General features: G+C 35.7%; 1 protein-coding gene across 2 annotated transcripts in view; it reads right to left on the bottom strand.

Moving 5' to 3' along the window:
- Nucleotides 1–1,832: 1,832 nt before the first annotated feature.
- Nucleotides 1,833–16,578, bottom strand: part of LOC128199148 (structural maintenance of chromosomes protein 2) — a 29,909-nt gene continuing 15,163 nt past the window's right edge. The window contains exons 3-12 of one of the 2 annotated variants that reach the window (XM_052887299.1): nucleotides 14,577–14,796; nucleotides 13,352–13,588; nucleotides 12,463–12,667; nucleotides 10,919–11,086; nucleotides 10,327–10,478; nucleotides 9,738–9,883; nucleotides 8,393–8,549; nucleotides 5,233–5,292; nucleotides 4,212–4,377; nucleotides 1,833–3,396 (exon numbers count right to left, since the gene is read on the bottom strand). In XM_052887299.1, coding sequence (XP_052743259.1) covers nucleotides 3,359–3,396; nucleotides 4,212–4,377; nucleotides 5,233–5,292; nucleotides 8,393–8,549; nucleotides 9,738–9,883; nucleotides 10,327–10,478; nucleotides 10,919–11,086; nucleotides 12,463–12,667; nucleotides 13,352–13,588; nucleotides 14,577–14,796 — 1,549 coding nt within the window. In that variant the 3' untranslated portion in view covers nucleotides 1,833–3,358. Of the gene's footprint in view, nucleotides 3,397–4,211; nucleotides 4,378–5,232; nucleotides 5,293–8,392; nucleotides 8,550–9,737; nucleotides 9,884–10,326; nucleotides 10,479–10,918; nucleotides 11,087–12,462; nucleotides 12,668–13,351; nucleotides 13,592–14,576; nucleotides 14,797–16,578 lie in introns of both variants that reach the window. The other variant, XM_052887298.1, reaches the window with a different exon arrangement.

Here is a 16,578-nt window from a genome sequence, read left to right as displayed (position 1 = left end):
TTACGATCCAATAGCGTTAAGTGTGCCATCTATTAGCCGTCACTACTCACTTTTATTTTGTACGCATTCTATGAACAAATAGTATTAGGCACTTCATACTGTTTTTTCAATTACATTTTGCTACTTTCTGCACTTTCTTTTACAATCGTATTTAATAATTAATATGTACATTATAATGCTTTATATCTCGGATAGTATTTGGGTGTCGGTTTTAGGGAGGAGTTTAATAAGTGCTTTTTACAATATTGATCAGTAATTTGTAAATATTTTTTGCTATTTATATAGTGTACATGTATATTAAATCGTGTACATAAATAAAAGTTCATATTAGTATGTAAAGAAAACGTTCAAGTGCTATTTGTGTATGAGTGTTAGGTATGCCACTGCCATTGAAGATTTCCCTCTTTGTAATGTTGTGTACATTTAATTATTATTATCGTTGCACTATGCCGTATCCTTAGTGTGAGATTTGTTTTGAAGTTCGTGTTGAAACGCTGTTATAGTAAAATTAACTTTATGCGGAAAGATTTAAAGCTTAATTTCGTCCTGTACGATTTGCAAATTCAAAAGCATTTATTTCAAGTAGGCTCAGTTTACAAGCACTTCTGAAAAGTCTCTCTGTTTGTAGTGATTATGTTAGATTACACTATAGTTTACAGACAGTGGTAGAGAATATACGACTTTAAAACGAGGATCTTTAGGTCTGGTTTACTTTGATCCTACATCTTTAAAATCTCATACTAAGTATACTGTTTTACAAGTTAGTTTTGATATTGTTTTTAATAGATAGTTCGTAGAATATTTTTCAACAAGTGTTATAAGGCGACTGGTTCGTCCTTTATCCTTTATTGGAACTTTTTGAAAGTTTTGTTTTGATTGAGTATTTTAATATTTTTCCATTCCATTGAGTGTACCCATTCCAGGCTGTTTAATTACAACGAAAAAGTTAGTTTTACCTTAGGTTTTATTCGTCATTGCTTCTAGATATTTATCCAAATAATTAGAATTCTTGTACAGTAATTATTTTGATAAGATTAAAAAATGAGCCCTTAATTATTTGAATTCTATGTCAGTTTCCGTTTGTTAAAACTGCATGTTATAGTCGCTAATGCCCAAAAGTAATAATATCTAATGAAAAATGCTCAGAGCATGTAAAATCGTAATCAAGATTAATAATATCATTATCAAGCCTTCCTTCTATCTGTGTTTTCCTTCTATGTGAGTTTTATAAATCAATCATTTATTTTATAATCTCGCAGTTAGCTTCGAATACTGCCGTAAGATCGTCTTCTTTCTATACTCCTCTTTGTTCATCATTGATTGATTAGATTGATCTATTTTGCGACTTTAACTGGTACCTTGCATTGACCTCTTTGTTATAAGAAATCAATGCTTACCTGACATTTCTTACTTGGTATCAAAAACGTTTCCCGGTCCACACGGCAACTGCATAAACGGATTGTGCACTTTTATCCAACGTACTTTGTCGAATCTGAGTTTATAACCCAGAACTTTGAATATCATCTTCTATCGTAATTGAATTAATTTTGGGCGTTAGTGTTTTTGATTTTGGAATACGACAATACCATTTATGGCCTCTGTATAAGATTTAGTTTCAAGGGACGCAATTTAGAAATTAATTTAGCTTAGTGGATTCGAAACAAATTCCTTACCTATCAAATAATGGAAAATGAAAAAAAACAACACAAATAGCCAAAATAACATTTAAGCAAATAAACGCATTTATTTGTTCTCTGTTGTATGAAAAAATTTTGAGTGTTTTCAAATATTATGAATAAAACATATTTAATTAATTAATAAAAAAAATTCACTATAAGGCACGAGTTTTTAATATTAATTATTTATCAGCATAAGGTAATTAATTTGTTAATTATACTGCACATAGAAAAAAAGTGAGGTTGTAATCTGGATTTATAAATTTAACCAATATAATTAAAAGATGGCAGACAAATAATTTGTGTGTATATTATTTAAGATCAATATTTATGGTATGAATACGATTGTACAGAACACAAAACCCAATGTCTCAGGGCCACGCGCACGGTTGGTTTAACGAGCTCACATGTGACCGGGGATAGTCACAATAATTTAATTGTATAAACTTGTACAATATAAATATTATAGATCCACAATTATGAAGAAGATTAAATATTTGCAAAAGTTAAATTTATTGCATTTTTATTTCCATTTCATTCATGTTTTCAGTCGAGTCGACTAACGTAAAGGCTAAGTTACACACAGAGAGTTACTTGAATGCGTTTTATTTTAGACAGTAAGTCGAATGGAGTTTTATTTTAGACAATAAGTTATTATTCTATTATCTGAAGGTTTTCCTTTGGTTAAGGTGAACAGACAGTCGCGTTTTTTTTTTTGAGAAACTGAAGCAGCGCCAGCAATGCAGAAAATGTATTAATTTATTACTGGCTAGAGCAAGCAGCGGTTTATTGACAAATATTTTTGATCTTATACCCATTCCTTTGTATTATTTTAATAATTTAAAAATGCGTTTGTTTGCTGACGCTTCGTTTAAACTAAATAACACTCGCAGATGAAATTGTCCTGTCACTATTACAACCTTTATCATAAAATATAATATTCACGCGAAACACTTTACATTATGTTACAGCGTCGTTTGGCGATAAAATTGATGCCCACAAATAAAATATTAATTGTATTCGAGTCACTTTCCCTGTGTAACTCAGCCATAATGCCACTAAGACGAGGTTTACAATATTTGTAATTCGATTAATTTTTACAAGAAAAATATACAAATAACTAATTTTTTTGTTTTACACAAAATCATTGTAATTCTCTCATTCTCATTTTTTTTACTCAACGGTATCAGAATGTGGACATAATAAGCATATTATCTTATGAAAAGAAATATCGAAATATGGTTGTACGTATTTTTTCGATATTTTCATTACCCACATCACTAACCTTCCTGCAGTCTTGACGGTAGATTGATCGTGATTGGCTAGCGCAACTTTGATTATAATGAAAACAGAATATTTTATTTTCTAAGTAATAGTTTGATCAGGTATAAGTAGCTAAAACTCGAGCCTTTAATCATAATTTTCCAGACTTGAGTCTTTTTTTTTAAAGCGAGGCTAAGACTCTAGTCCTAAAAAGGCTCGGTTCCTGTTGTAGCCTACCTTATCATTTTTAGTCTACCGTATAAGTGGTATAAAGTCCTCATTATTTGAAATTATGTATGTACGTATTTAGGTGGTAGATGTTTGTTGTCGTCGAATCTCATTGCTTACAATTACGGGTAAGTATTATCTACGTTATTTGGTACATTATAACTAGGTACAGTACTGTTTTACACCATATTTTAAATCGTAGCCGCGACGTGGGGTCCGGGTCCACTATCTGTAAAAAAAAAACGTTATGGTCAACAGTAGCGAAGACTGAAAATTTCTAGTAGTTAATACATTAATGTGTTTTTGGCTGTGTAAGTTAAATTATTAACGTCCGTAAAACTCGTAGATTTTTTTTAACTGGTAACCCGATAGGGATCGGGTTGTTAGGAACCATCGCCCCTGATGGTCAGCCCTAAATAAAAAGATGCCTACTTTTCATGTTATTGTTTTGTATTTGGGCTACTAGTATTTAGTCCTATTTCAAGGCGCCATTTATCGTTTGTGCCTACCAAAAAATTCAGCGGTTTAGCCGTGAAAGGTAAGGAAATTTTAGCATGTATTTAGGTAAGTATCTACTGGACGTTGAGAAAATAATTTTATCAGTAAATTCATCTTATGATTCTCAAGGTAGTTAGCTAAACTACCCATAAGTGTCCAGTGCCCGGAAGCTCCAATAAGTCAAGTAATGTTTTTAATAAACCTAAAAAGTACTTACAGACTGAAAGCATGAAAAATAAATTACTCCTAAAATAATAATGAAATCTAAATTTTAAATAAATAAAATAATTTTAAGAGATACACATTATGTAATTGTTCACCCATAGGCAACGTATCTATAAATACGCTGGCGCTATTACCTCTCTGGATGGCAAGACTTATCCTTTGGACCAAATAAGCGCCAGCTCTTGTGTCACCTGACGCATGGATCAATTTGTCAGACATAAAATTAAAAAAAAAATGTCATGGGCCTAAAGTCTCAAAGGCAAGCGCCTCAAATACATAGCATTTAGACGCTTAGGCAATTAATTGATTTATTGAATTTACCTTCTAATTTTGTTTTAACATCTTGGAAGCTACTCTTTGCCTTCTCCAGTGCTTCGCCCAGTCCAGTCTTGATCTGACCAAACTCCTGAGTGACGAGCGACAGTCTCCCGAGCAAGTAGTTCAGATTGCTGTCCACCTCCAGCATACGATCTGTTATGCTCTCCACCTGGATAATATAGAATTCATCATTTTGACGGCCTCTGTGGCGCAGTGTTATGCGAGGTGGATTTACAAGACGGAGGTCCTGGGTTCGATCCCCGGCTGGGTCGATTTCCTGCTGGGTTTTCTTAATTGGCCCAGGTCTGACTGGTGGGAGCCTTCGGCCGTGACTAGTTACCACCCTACCGGCAAAGATGTACCGCCAAGCGATTTAGCGTTACGGTACGAGGCTACGAGGGTACGAGAAACCGAAAGGGGTGTGGATTTTCATCTACCTCCTAACAAGTTAGCCCGCTTCCATATTAGATAACATCACCACTTACCATCAGGTGAGACTGTAGTCAAGGGCTAACTTGTAAAAAATATATCAGCCCATTTTAACGGAACGGATCGGAACCAAAGATTTTGTACTACTAGATATGTCACTAACGCGTCGAAACTGAGGCGAACAAAGGTGGCTAAATTGTCTTAATTTCATTTATTTGTATAGTAAACAACGAAAGTTATTTAAACAAATATTTTGTGGGCACATAACATATCTAATAGTAGAAAATAAAATCAGAAGAGGCAACCCTTCTGATTTTATTTTCGCGACAAAAAGTATTCTATTTAACCATCTTCCTGTTATGTGTTTCAAATCGCGCCATTTGAATTCATTCAGTAGTTTCAGCGTGATGCCCGGTTAACAAAAATACGGACAGACAAACAAAAAATGAAAAATACGCTATTTTTGGCTTAAATATCGATTGTATATTTGATCGATTGCCCTTCAACAATATTTTTAAAAATATCTTAAATTATTTAGCTGTTACAGTTTTATTATAAGTATAGATATAGATAGATAAAGAATGTTTTCGCTTACTTTAGTTTTCATGCCATCCAACGTGGTGGTAGTTCCATTAACGTATCGCGCAGTTTGTACCTGAAGATACAAATCAGCTGTTAGTTAATTGTTTGATGTAAACTAACTTACGACTACAAGTACCTACCTACCCGTGGGTAAATGGAAATTGGAACATGTAATATTCATTAAATAGTAAATTCTACGCACTAGGTTTAGGTACATATTTACTTAATCATTAAAACAACTATGTACTTATTAGTTGATTGTTTTATGTATTGTTGTTTTAAATACAAGATTTCATATACATTCTATAATATAAGAATGTACCTAAGATTTTAAACTTCTTTCTGTAGGTAGTACATAATAGTAGTAGGTAGGTACATAATACCTACATTTATTCATATATACCGAAAATTTTCTTAGAAGTCTAATCACCAAAACAAACCCGTCTTGTCACTAAAATCACATATTTCACTTACGTTATACGTAATTTCTAAAGAACAAAGTGTCTAAATCCTTTATTATACGCGTACAGTACGAATTACACCAAAAACTACACCGAATTTACGATTTATTCACATTTATTTTCTGAAAAACAAAATCACAACGAGATTAATTTGCACAGCTTAACTACGATTACGGCAATTTGACATTTCGTAACGCTAGATTGTCTATGAAAAGTAAGGATGGGTAAATAACATCGAGCGTTAACTTATCGATAAATGATAATGAATGATTCTTTAATAATTGATATGTTGTTAGTTTAAAGATGGGAAAATGAAATATTTTATAATCATTTTATTTTAAAAAATAGTTTTTTAATAAAAATGTTATACAATACATATGCTCACGTTATTCTATAGCGTAAAAGATATCTTACGAATAGTAGCATTATTCAAACACTGGTATGGATAACATTATCTCAATACGATTTTTAATAAAAATCGTCAAATCAAGATTTTAACAAAAACTAGCAATGTAAATTTAATTTGCAAAATGCGCGCGATCAGCTGTTTTCCAAGAGGTCAAATAGGCAGGTCACGACTAATAGGTATCTATCTATACAAAGTCACAAACAAACTGCGCGACGTTGTATTGCCGACCGCCGCCGGTGCCGAGGAAAATAATTGCTATCTCTCTCTAACCTAAGCCGCGCGGCGTGGTTAATAGGTATTTTCAAAATATTGAAACTTTAGGTCCTTTCGCTAGACGCTACGCTATTTTTTCTTTAGTTCGTGTTCGGCGGTCTGTTGACAAACAAACCAAAATCAAAAACCTTTGTGTATGTTCTATGTTATGTTAGTAGTGATTTTCTGTAACGAATACTCATACAATTGTGTCGTTTGTATTGTGTGTGTTTGTGTGTGTTGACTGAGAAGTCTTGAAATGCTTAGATCAAATCAATTCAGTACTCATGAATATTGTACCTACTATGACGACAGAACGTCTCGTAAACGAGAAACAACCTGAAGTAAGTTAATTACCTGTACCTAGTTAAAAACTTGTAAAGTATAAAAAATAGGTATTAGATAGGTAAGTGTAGCCAGCCGATTTGCTGTCGATGCGTACGTACCTACTCGTACGTACACAGTAGATTGCGGAGCGTTGTTATCGCATTGTTCGCTGTACATTGCGTGCTCAAAATTTTCAAAATCTGAATTTTCTCATTTCCCACGTAATTGTTATTTAAAATATCGTTGTGGAAACTAAATTTAACCTCTTCACGCAGTTTTCGGTATCATGTCCCTTACACCCAGTATGTACGTGGATACGTGCACACTTTTTTGAAGTATAAGCAAATCTTGGACGTTAGTACGTCCCCAAAAGATTAAAGAAAGAGACGGCCGCGTGGCGCAGTGGGTAGTGACCCTGCTTTTTGCATCCACGGCTGTGGGTTCGATTCCCACAACTGGAAAATATTTGTGTGATGAACATGAGTGTATATAAGTATTTATATGTAGTATATAATTGTATATTAATACTATAATATCAACTATCTTAGCACCCATAACACAAGCTACTCTGTATGCTTACTTTGGGGCTAGATAGTGATGTGTATTGTTTAAGTATATTTATAATAATAATAAAAAAAGATTACCCCATTTCTTAACCACGCGTACCCATAGGCATAAACCGTGCACCGTTCACCGTTTGTGACACGTGATATTTAATTTCTTAAAATGCACACAACCGACAAACGTTACTATACGTTCCCTTTTAAGATAACGTAGTATAGTAACGGATGTTTTAGTTTAGGTATTTCAGTTATAACGATACCTACTTGATATCGTTCCGATGCCCGCCGTTAACTTCTCAACCCTACTGATTGTCTTTGATTCATAGTCGGCCATTATTGTTGTGTAAAAAAGTCATCTAAGTAAATTTCGAGTATAGGTAGTATAGTAGTGCGCAATTTTTTATATTTTGTACTTAAACGAAATACAATAGATACCTACTTACGTATTTTTATGTAACTAATAAATAACAAAGTTAGCGTTTACCGAAGATATTTATTATAAAACGGATTTTTAAGGTTACCCTATTACCTGTGTGCCTAGTGAGAGTTCTTAATATTTTCATACTGCGACGAATATCTTAGCATTCCATGGATTCACCGTGCGGGTGCCGGGTCCATCGCGTGGTAGAGAGAAGAACTCCGAGCAGAGTTCTGAACTTGTGACTACAGAATGTAGGATTAAGGAATTCCTTGACGATCGATCAACACTTCCCGTTCTATGCTCGTGTTGTTCTCCCTGACTAGCCAAACTGTTATTTTCGCAATAACGTAAACGCGAATTTAAATGAATTTGAAACAATTATGTAGTAGTGCCACTAGATGGCGCTGTTGCATTTCCTAAATTCGCGTTTACGTCAACACGATCGTCATAGTATCAAACTGCCACTAGGCCTTCTGTAAATATCGACGGTGGTTGCGGTGGCTTTTGAATATAATGTGTCCATTATTTTGTTATTTTTGGAGTCAGATATTGAAAAATATACACTTCATAAAAAGAAAGTACTTACTGTTACATATTCTATTATCGATACAGAAGCATCAAGCACCTAAAGAAAGCGCAGTATAAAAGTTAATCTCCATGAAATTATACAGAGTGATATTTTCTTTAATGGCTACCTTAGTTAAAAGCCCTGTGCACACCACTGCTCTCTACCTACTTACAGTGAGGCCGTCCAGTGCGGTGCGGCTAGCAGTGAGCTGTTGGTACACTATGCCGATCTGCCGCCACACCTGAGACATCTGCGAGTCGATCTTGCTTGTGAGGTTGCTCAGAGCAAACGTTTGGTTCGTGGTGATCTGTGACTCTAGGACGTCCAATCTGTGATTATAGAAAACAATATGTTGACATTTATTAATGAGATGCAGGGTGCCAGTGGCAGTTTGATACTGTGACGATCGCGTAACCGTAAACGCAAATTTCTCAGGAATTGAAACAACGCCATCTAGTGGCACTGCTGCACAACTGTTTCAATTCCTTAGAAACTCGCGTTTACGGTTACGCGATAGTCACAGTATGAAAACATTGCTGCCACTTACAGGCACACTGAACTCGAGTCTTATCAAAAGAATAGTAGATAATGGAAATTTTTAAAGAAATTATTTGTCTCAATGTTAGAGAAGAGAAATCGGCGTTTATAGGTTCTAGTTTCCTACATGAACGTCAGTGCGATTCCGGTGCGATGTCGTGTTTAAACCGAAGGAGGTGTGCATTTTCATCCTCCTCCCAACAAGTTAGCCCGTTTTCATCTTAGATTGCATCATCAGTTACCATCAGCTGAGATTGTAGTCAAGGGCTTACTTGTAAAGAATAAAAAAAAACCTGTCATATGCCCTATTGAGATTTCCAGGACCTGTAGCCATATGGAACTTCGATTATCTTTCTACAAACGCTAACGCTTTGAAAACTATCAAAATGTATGACAGATCCGATCGACATATTGATCACGGTGACCTGTCGGTAGCAAATATGTGCCCTATGTAGTCGTACTTTTAAGGCCAAAAGAGGGTACATTAGTCACTGGAAAGCACACCAGAGAACTATACATCCGAGTTCCTTACCCAGATTTGAGGAGTCAGAAGCGTCGCTGTAGCCGAAATCGGCTTTGAGCTCAGACCAATTATAGAAGGACCTGTATCGCATCCATAGTCACGAACAAAATTGTCTGACATTTTCTGAGGAAAACGAGCTTAGAATTTGTATATATCTTATACTAAACTAGAAGTTTTTGCCCGTTTTTTACACAATTCAATTACACAAAAGTGTATTTTTACGGAGCTCTTTAACCGACGAACACGATTACTATTTAACAACGATATTTAACATCGATTCTATAGACAGTTTTTGTAATCGCATTAGATCGTTGATCATATACTTTGACAGAAAAGTAACGTCTATCGAGGTAGGTCCTATACAATAATTGGTCTGAGGCTTTGAGGCATCAAAAAAAAATTTCAACAAATGGTACATTTTGTGACCTAAAATCGGTTAATATTTTAATGGTTTCACCTATCGTTCAGAGTCTTGTTGAGTTGACTGCTCTGTATCATGATGAGCGATATCTGCTGGACGCCGTACTCGAGCCGCTTCTTGATACCCATCAAGTTGTCCGCTGTTTGCAACAACACGTGCTCGTTTTTGGAGAAAGCTTGTACCTGAACAAGTAATCATCAGTTATATGGTGTCCATATTAACACAGGTTAGTGCCGTTAGAAAGTTAAGAAAAAATTTACAAAACTTCACGTTCGATTTCTGGATTGAGCAATTAAATATTGAGCTTTTCTTTATTCCGTGAAATTCTCACGTCTTGAGAAGTTTTAGGCTTTGGTCATGGTATTTGTAGGTGGGTTATGAAATATTGGGTAACTTTTCTTCGAATTCCATCCAAGTAGCATTTTGATTCAGGAATTCGGTGTCGCTCTCTCGTTAAATAAAATCGAAATGTAAATACTACTAATAATCATCGTGAACCATCACTGATCACTAAGTGAAATACAGAAGCCAGATTCACGTCTCCGGTAAATAGAGACGCCTTGCCATTGCCATTCAGGCCATTAAGATTGGGTCGATGATGATAAATGTTAGAAAAGAGATTAACCTCTCCTCGCAAGCTTTCGTAGCTGTGTTGTATGTCGTTGTAAGCGCGCTCGCTCATGGTGTTGCCCTGCGTGAGGCTCTGCTGGATGTCCTCGTTGGTGGCCACCAAGCGGTCGCCCATCTCGCGTAGTTTCAGGTTAATTTTGGTGACAGCTGGAAATAAGAGACGCTATGAGCACGGACGTCATATCCTAGTATAGACCTTGTCTAGACCCTGACTAGAGAGTAAAAAAGCGTGGTTGCCGGTGTGACAGGCACATAAGGCTAAAGACCTGTATAGGTTGACGGGTGCAGAAAATTGAAGGCTCCATTTGCTTGCCTGCAAAGTGTTGCTCCGTTATAGGAGATGAATTTACAATTTACTGGCTGGACTGCTTAAAGAAGTATGTCCAGAGGTGTTGGCTTGATAGCTGATGATGATGATAAAATATTACCATTAAACTCCAATTACTCAGAAAAGACTATTAGGAGTGATTACCACAATAGTACTGGTCTGTGGAAAATAGTCACACGACTTCTCGGCGATAAGTCCGGCTCCTTTACCGTTGAGCTATTGAGGCTATCGATGGAGTTGTTGCATGATCAGTACATACCCTTATCCTGGTTTCCAGTGAGGTTGTGTTGCAGTTCCCGGAGACCGTCGAGTGTGTGGTTGGCGTTTCTCTGCAGGTCTGCGGTGCGAGGCAGGTCCTTCCACATGCTCTCCGCGTCTGACAGCAACTGCTGAATCTTGTTGATGCTCTTCTCTTGACGCTCCATCACTGTTGACCAATCATAAAAGGGTAGGCGTTACTTAAGGAGAGAATTCGTTGTAAGTAGATAGGTTTGTATTTTTTTTTTTTAACGTTTTGGGTTTTAATATAGACAATATTAGTCTATAATAAGTCTGTTTGTCCGGTCTAATCTCTGGAATGATTAAGCCGATTGTAATGGTATTTTCTCTGGAAAACAGAGGAGTTTATTGAATAACATACTTTTTTAGGAGGAAAAAGTCCTCATGTCAATATTTTTAGATCAATTTGGCAAGCAATACAACCAAAAAATTGGCGAACCATCAATTAATAAAGTTATTATTTATTAACACACATTTCTGTTCTAATTTTTTACCTACCTAAGTATTTTTATTATTTCAAGCTGCATAATAGAGAACACGAAGTATAATCATGAGGGCGGAAGCAACGGTACTTTGTCCCACAGGGAATCGCTAGCGATAAACTTTATATGGCACAGTATATTCATTGAAATAGCCGCGTAAAGATTGTGCCGATATCGTGACTTATCGCCATGAGCTGATTGTGGTCGTAAATTATACGAACTAGACCTGTTTCGTTAAGCTAAGCTTCGTAAGGCAACTTACTTGTATCATAATATATTGGTCACATATTCTTGTGCTAAGAGTATCTAATAATGTACTCTAAGTTCTTGTGTTTATTAGATCTACCCTCCTTAATGCAGTAAAAGCTTGCGATAGTCAGGCATACCTACCACATTTTATGAACTGACATTTCGAAAGTGCTGCCTAATTGAAATAAATGAATATTGATTATTAACTATGTAAGCTGAAAGTACTTGTATGCCTAAGTATGACGTGACGGGTAGCAGCGATAGTGATTGTACCATTATTTTGTGGCAGAGGAAACACCTCGAGGAGGTCCTAGGACTTGTGACCTTGGGTGTAGAGTAGATCCCTTTAGAATACATTTAATGTTTTAAAAAGCTAACTGAGTTACCAGGTAATAAAGATTTCTGGGCGTCGGAACGAGATAATTTGCTGGGAGGAGGGTATTTATCAAAAGTTGTTACTAACCAGATTTTTTTTTACTATTGATTAATTAATAGTTATACAATTTAACAGCCACAATGTCCTACAAATTGCGTGTTACATTATCTCGTTACGTTACATTACTAGTAACTCAGTTAGCTACTAGAATCAAGAATTTTCGTAAATAAAAAAGTTGATCATCTCATCAAGATGAAACTACTTACGAAAAATTACCTTGATAGTAATCATAGATCAGAATGATTATAATTATTAGTGCCGTGCACTTCGTAGATTCAAAAATGCACTGCCTACCCTAAGAACTTAGCACTAACTGTAGGTTTAATTAACACACCACTGATTATGACTTGTTCTTACCTTCAGTCATTTTGCTATGCCAAGCCTCGTCAGCGAGCGCGATTTCGCTGAGCGGCACGAAGTCGGTCTGGACCTTGCTGGCGTTTCCGTTCAGTTCGTTCAGCTTCACTTCGTATTTGTTGAGGAGTTTCTCCGCGTCCGATATGTGCCTCTCGAACGGATTCATTTCTAGTGCTACGTCTAAGCACATGTTTCTGAGTGCATCCTGGAATAAAAGTCAGCCTATATTAATATACCAGGGCAAAGGTGCGCACAAAGTTTTTAATTAAGGTTTGTATCATACCCGTCTTCAAGTTTGCGGAAAATAAGAACATCAAGTAACGCGGCTACAAGAAGATATGATTTGAACCGCCCAAAAAATACGTTACGAGTAAGGTATGCACAAAATTATAGAAATATTGGATATGGATTTATAATTAGTTTGGCTATTAGAAGTTCTGTTGGTTCTGTGGTCAGGCAGTGAAATATTTCGTTATTTAGTTTTTCTTTCTTCCAAAATGTTGAAATAGCCATCAGTAGGCCCAGCATGCATGAAAGACATATCTCCTGAAGAGAAAAAGACGAATTGTCGACCAATAGCGAGATAATCGAAAACACTAAAAAATTGACTGCCTCCGTGGCGCAATGGTATGCGCGAGGGATTTACAAGACGGAGGTCCTAGATTCGATACCTGAGTGGATCGATTAACGTTTTCTTAATTGGTCCAGGTTGAGCTGATCTGGACCTCCTCCTCATGGTGATCCTTCTCGAGGAGGAGGTCCTGAAGCGGGTTGCAGGGAGCTGCTGGATGCTGGCGACTCTAGACCGTGTTTTTTGGTAGTCTTCACAGGAGGCTATGCTGATGATGAATATGATGATTATGATGATGATGATGAGATGATGAATTACCTTGCTTAAGCTGTTCTTCAAAGCTTCCACTTCTTTCTTTATTGTATCCAATTTTGCATCAGTGGCATCTAACCTACTGTTCAACAATTCTTCTTTGGGGTTCACTCTGTTGTCAAGTTCTTTGGTAGAGGCGGGCTTTAAATTAGTAGTCACGTAGGCTGTTAACGTTTTTAAAGACGTCTTTATCTCATCTAGCGCTTCGTTCGTCTTCCTTTGTGTTTCCTTTTCTCTTTCTTCCTTCTGTCACAGATGATAAACATAAGTGGAAATTTTTTCAAAAAATGAAAATGTACTGATACCAGTAAATTGTGTTATGGGGGAAAATTTATTTTTAATTTGAACTCGGTCCTGTAGACGCGGCGCTAATGTCTTAATGGTGCCCATTGTAATTTGGAAATGGAAATAACTCTAAAAATGAAGGACTTTCCAAACAAACTTGCAGTCCCTATTTCACCCCCTTCTTATTTTATTTTCGCAATAAAAAGTATTCTATAACCTTCTCCGTATTGTGGCCTTAAACCGCGCCAAGTTTCATTTGAATTCATTCAGTACTTTCAGCGTGATACCCGGCCAAGAAAATCACGGACAGACAGACAGACAAAAAATTGAATAAAAATATTTTTGGCTTCAGTATCGACTATACAGGAAGAAATTTTTTTTAGTGCGGATATTTTTATATTTTGTACATAAACAAAATTTAATGATCACGTATTTTTTCTTTTTTTTTTTAACTCAAAAATAACAAAATTATCGTTAGCTAAAGTTATTTACCTTTGAACAGAATTTTAGGGTCACCCTATTGTGCGTTTATTTTATTTTCGTTTGATACCTAAAGGACGTCACCAGATCACTTTTAAGCTGAATATATCTTGTTTAGTAATAATATGTACATTATTTTGTTATTTTAGAGACATAAATTTAAAAAAAAATTACATAAAATGTATCGAACTGTTTGTAGATTTATATTCTATTAATGATACAGAACCACGAAAAAAAATATCCGCACTAAAGACCGAATCACCCTGTATAATGCCCTCCAACAAAAATTTTCAAAATATCTTCAATGTACAGAATTTGAACTGTTACAGTTTTATTATACGTAGATATAGATAACAATATTTTTTTTATAAATTTTTAATAATATTTTGTATTTTATACTTATATTGTTAAAAAATAAAAAAAAAAAAGAAGTAATAAATAAATGAGAGAAAAAAAAAAGGCCTACCTGTAAAAATATGTTCTCCACATTATACAATCTATCGTCGAGCCGAGATATCGTGCCTTTTAAAGTTTCCAAGTTTCTGTGCTTCTTCTCTAAGCCTAACAGCATCTTCTTGAGTTGTTCTCCGAGCGCCTTCTCCCGGTACTCGTGTCTCTCTAGCTTGTCTTCTGATATTCGGAACATGTGGACAAGGGACATCATCGCGTCCCGGATGTCTTCGTGTCTGGAATTTAAAGCTATCATATAATCTATACTTACTAATATTATAAAGCTGAAGAGTTTGTTTGTTTGTTTGTTTGTTTGATTGAACGCGCTAATCTCAGGAACTACTGATCCGATTTGAAAAATTCTTACAGTGTTATGTAGCCCATTTATCGAGGAAGGCTATATATTATCCCCATATTCCCACGGGAATGGGAACCACGCGGGTGAAACCGCGCGGCGTCAGCTAGTAACAAATATATCGTGCAGCTATCTCCAAACTTTTTAGGAAAAGCTCGAAGAGTACTGTCTCCATCTTTTCCTAGAATTGCATAGTCTAGGCTAATTTATAAATGACTGCCTTTACCCCATTTGGTAGCGGATTAAAACCTACCCTTTATATATAAGAAAACAACTTAACAGCCCTTATATATAGGCGTATCTGGAATTGAAAGTAAAGTTAGAACAACAGCGATCCTCGAAAAACGAGATCCTCACCACACTGGCGGAGTGTCAAGACTGCTCAATTCTTAAACATTGGCGCTCAGTGCACCAGGAGCCGAATAAAAAGTAATGTAGGTAATGTACCTGGCTACTTATAATTTTAGAATTTTTGTATTATTATTATTATTACTTTTGTATATTTTATATTGGGTAAATACCTTTAAATAAAAATTATTATTATTATTATTATTATTATTTCGCCTGTTTTCTATTAGCAAGCTTTTTTCGTATCAGCAAGCAATGTTCCAATTTTTGTTTACAGTCTTTACTTGGTATACCTATGTTTAAACACAGGATTATTGCCCCCGCTATTTTATGTTCCTGCTCTGCACAACTATACCTATTATTTCTTACACAACACTAACACTACCCTTCTCAATTCGTGTTCTTCTCCGTGCCTAGCCAAATTTGGTAAGATCCTACTAGAGCAGCTTTGGATACTCGTTCTAATATAGAACTTGCTTCAGTTCTGGTGAGACAAGGTTTTTTAGCAAGATAAAGAGAGATTTTTCTGGTAATCCTCTCGCACTCGCACCTACTTCTACAGCATATATACGGCAAATAATATGTAAATAAAGAAATGTAAACCATTCTTACAAGTTTGAAAGATTGATTGTCCATTTTCAAAGATCTATCCGCACTGTAGGTATGATATGTTAGCCTAGCCGCGTTATCAATTTGTCCAAGTAATCTATCTATATATATATAAAAATGAATTGCTGTTCGTTAGTCTCGCTAAAACTCGAGAACGGCTTAACGGATTCATCTTATATTGAAATGTTCGTGGAGGTATAGGGAAGGTTTAAAAAGTGAGAAAAAATCAAATAATTTCCGGGAAAACCCTAAAAACTGCCCTTTTCTATTTCCTATACCAACGTTTAAGAGTCAAGCGGTAGGGGTAGGGTAGGGGTAGAGGTACAGAAGGGTAGAGTAGGGATAGAGAATAAGTGCACTTATGTCAAAACGAAGCTTGACCGGGTCCGCTAGTTATTTATAAAACTACATCAATGTATGGTTTAATAAAAGTTAAAAAAATCGGCGGTTGTTTATTCGTTAGATACTCGTAACAATTCAATCTGGGTAACTATTCATATACTTAGAGTAAATTACACATCATTGCATTCACCCAAAGAAAGAAAATTCTATAAATATTTACTCGTATTCAAATGGGTCATGCTTATGCTTAGTCAACATTATATGAATGGTTGGATTATATGATAAAATGGTATAGGATAGGAGATAGTGACCGCTAGAGAGGGTTGTACTCATTCATGGCGGCGAGGTGAATGCTAGTGGAGTG

Source organism: Bicyclus anynana, chromosome 19, assembly GCF_947172395.1.
Source record: "Bicyclus anynana chromosome 19, ilBicAnyn1.1, whole genome shotgun sequence".
Lineage (NCBI taxonomy): Eukaryota > Metazoa > Arthropoda > Insecta > Lepidoptera > Nymphalidae > Bicyclus > Bicyclus anynana.
This window is presented reverse-complemented; position numbering and strand designations above follow the sequence as displayed.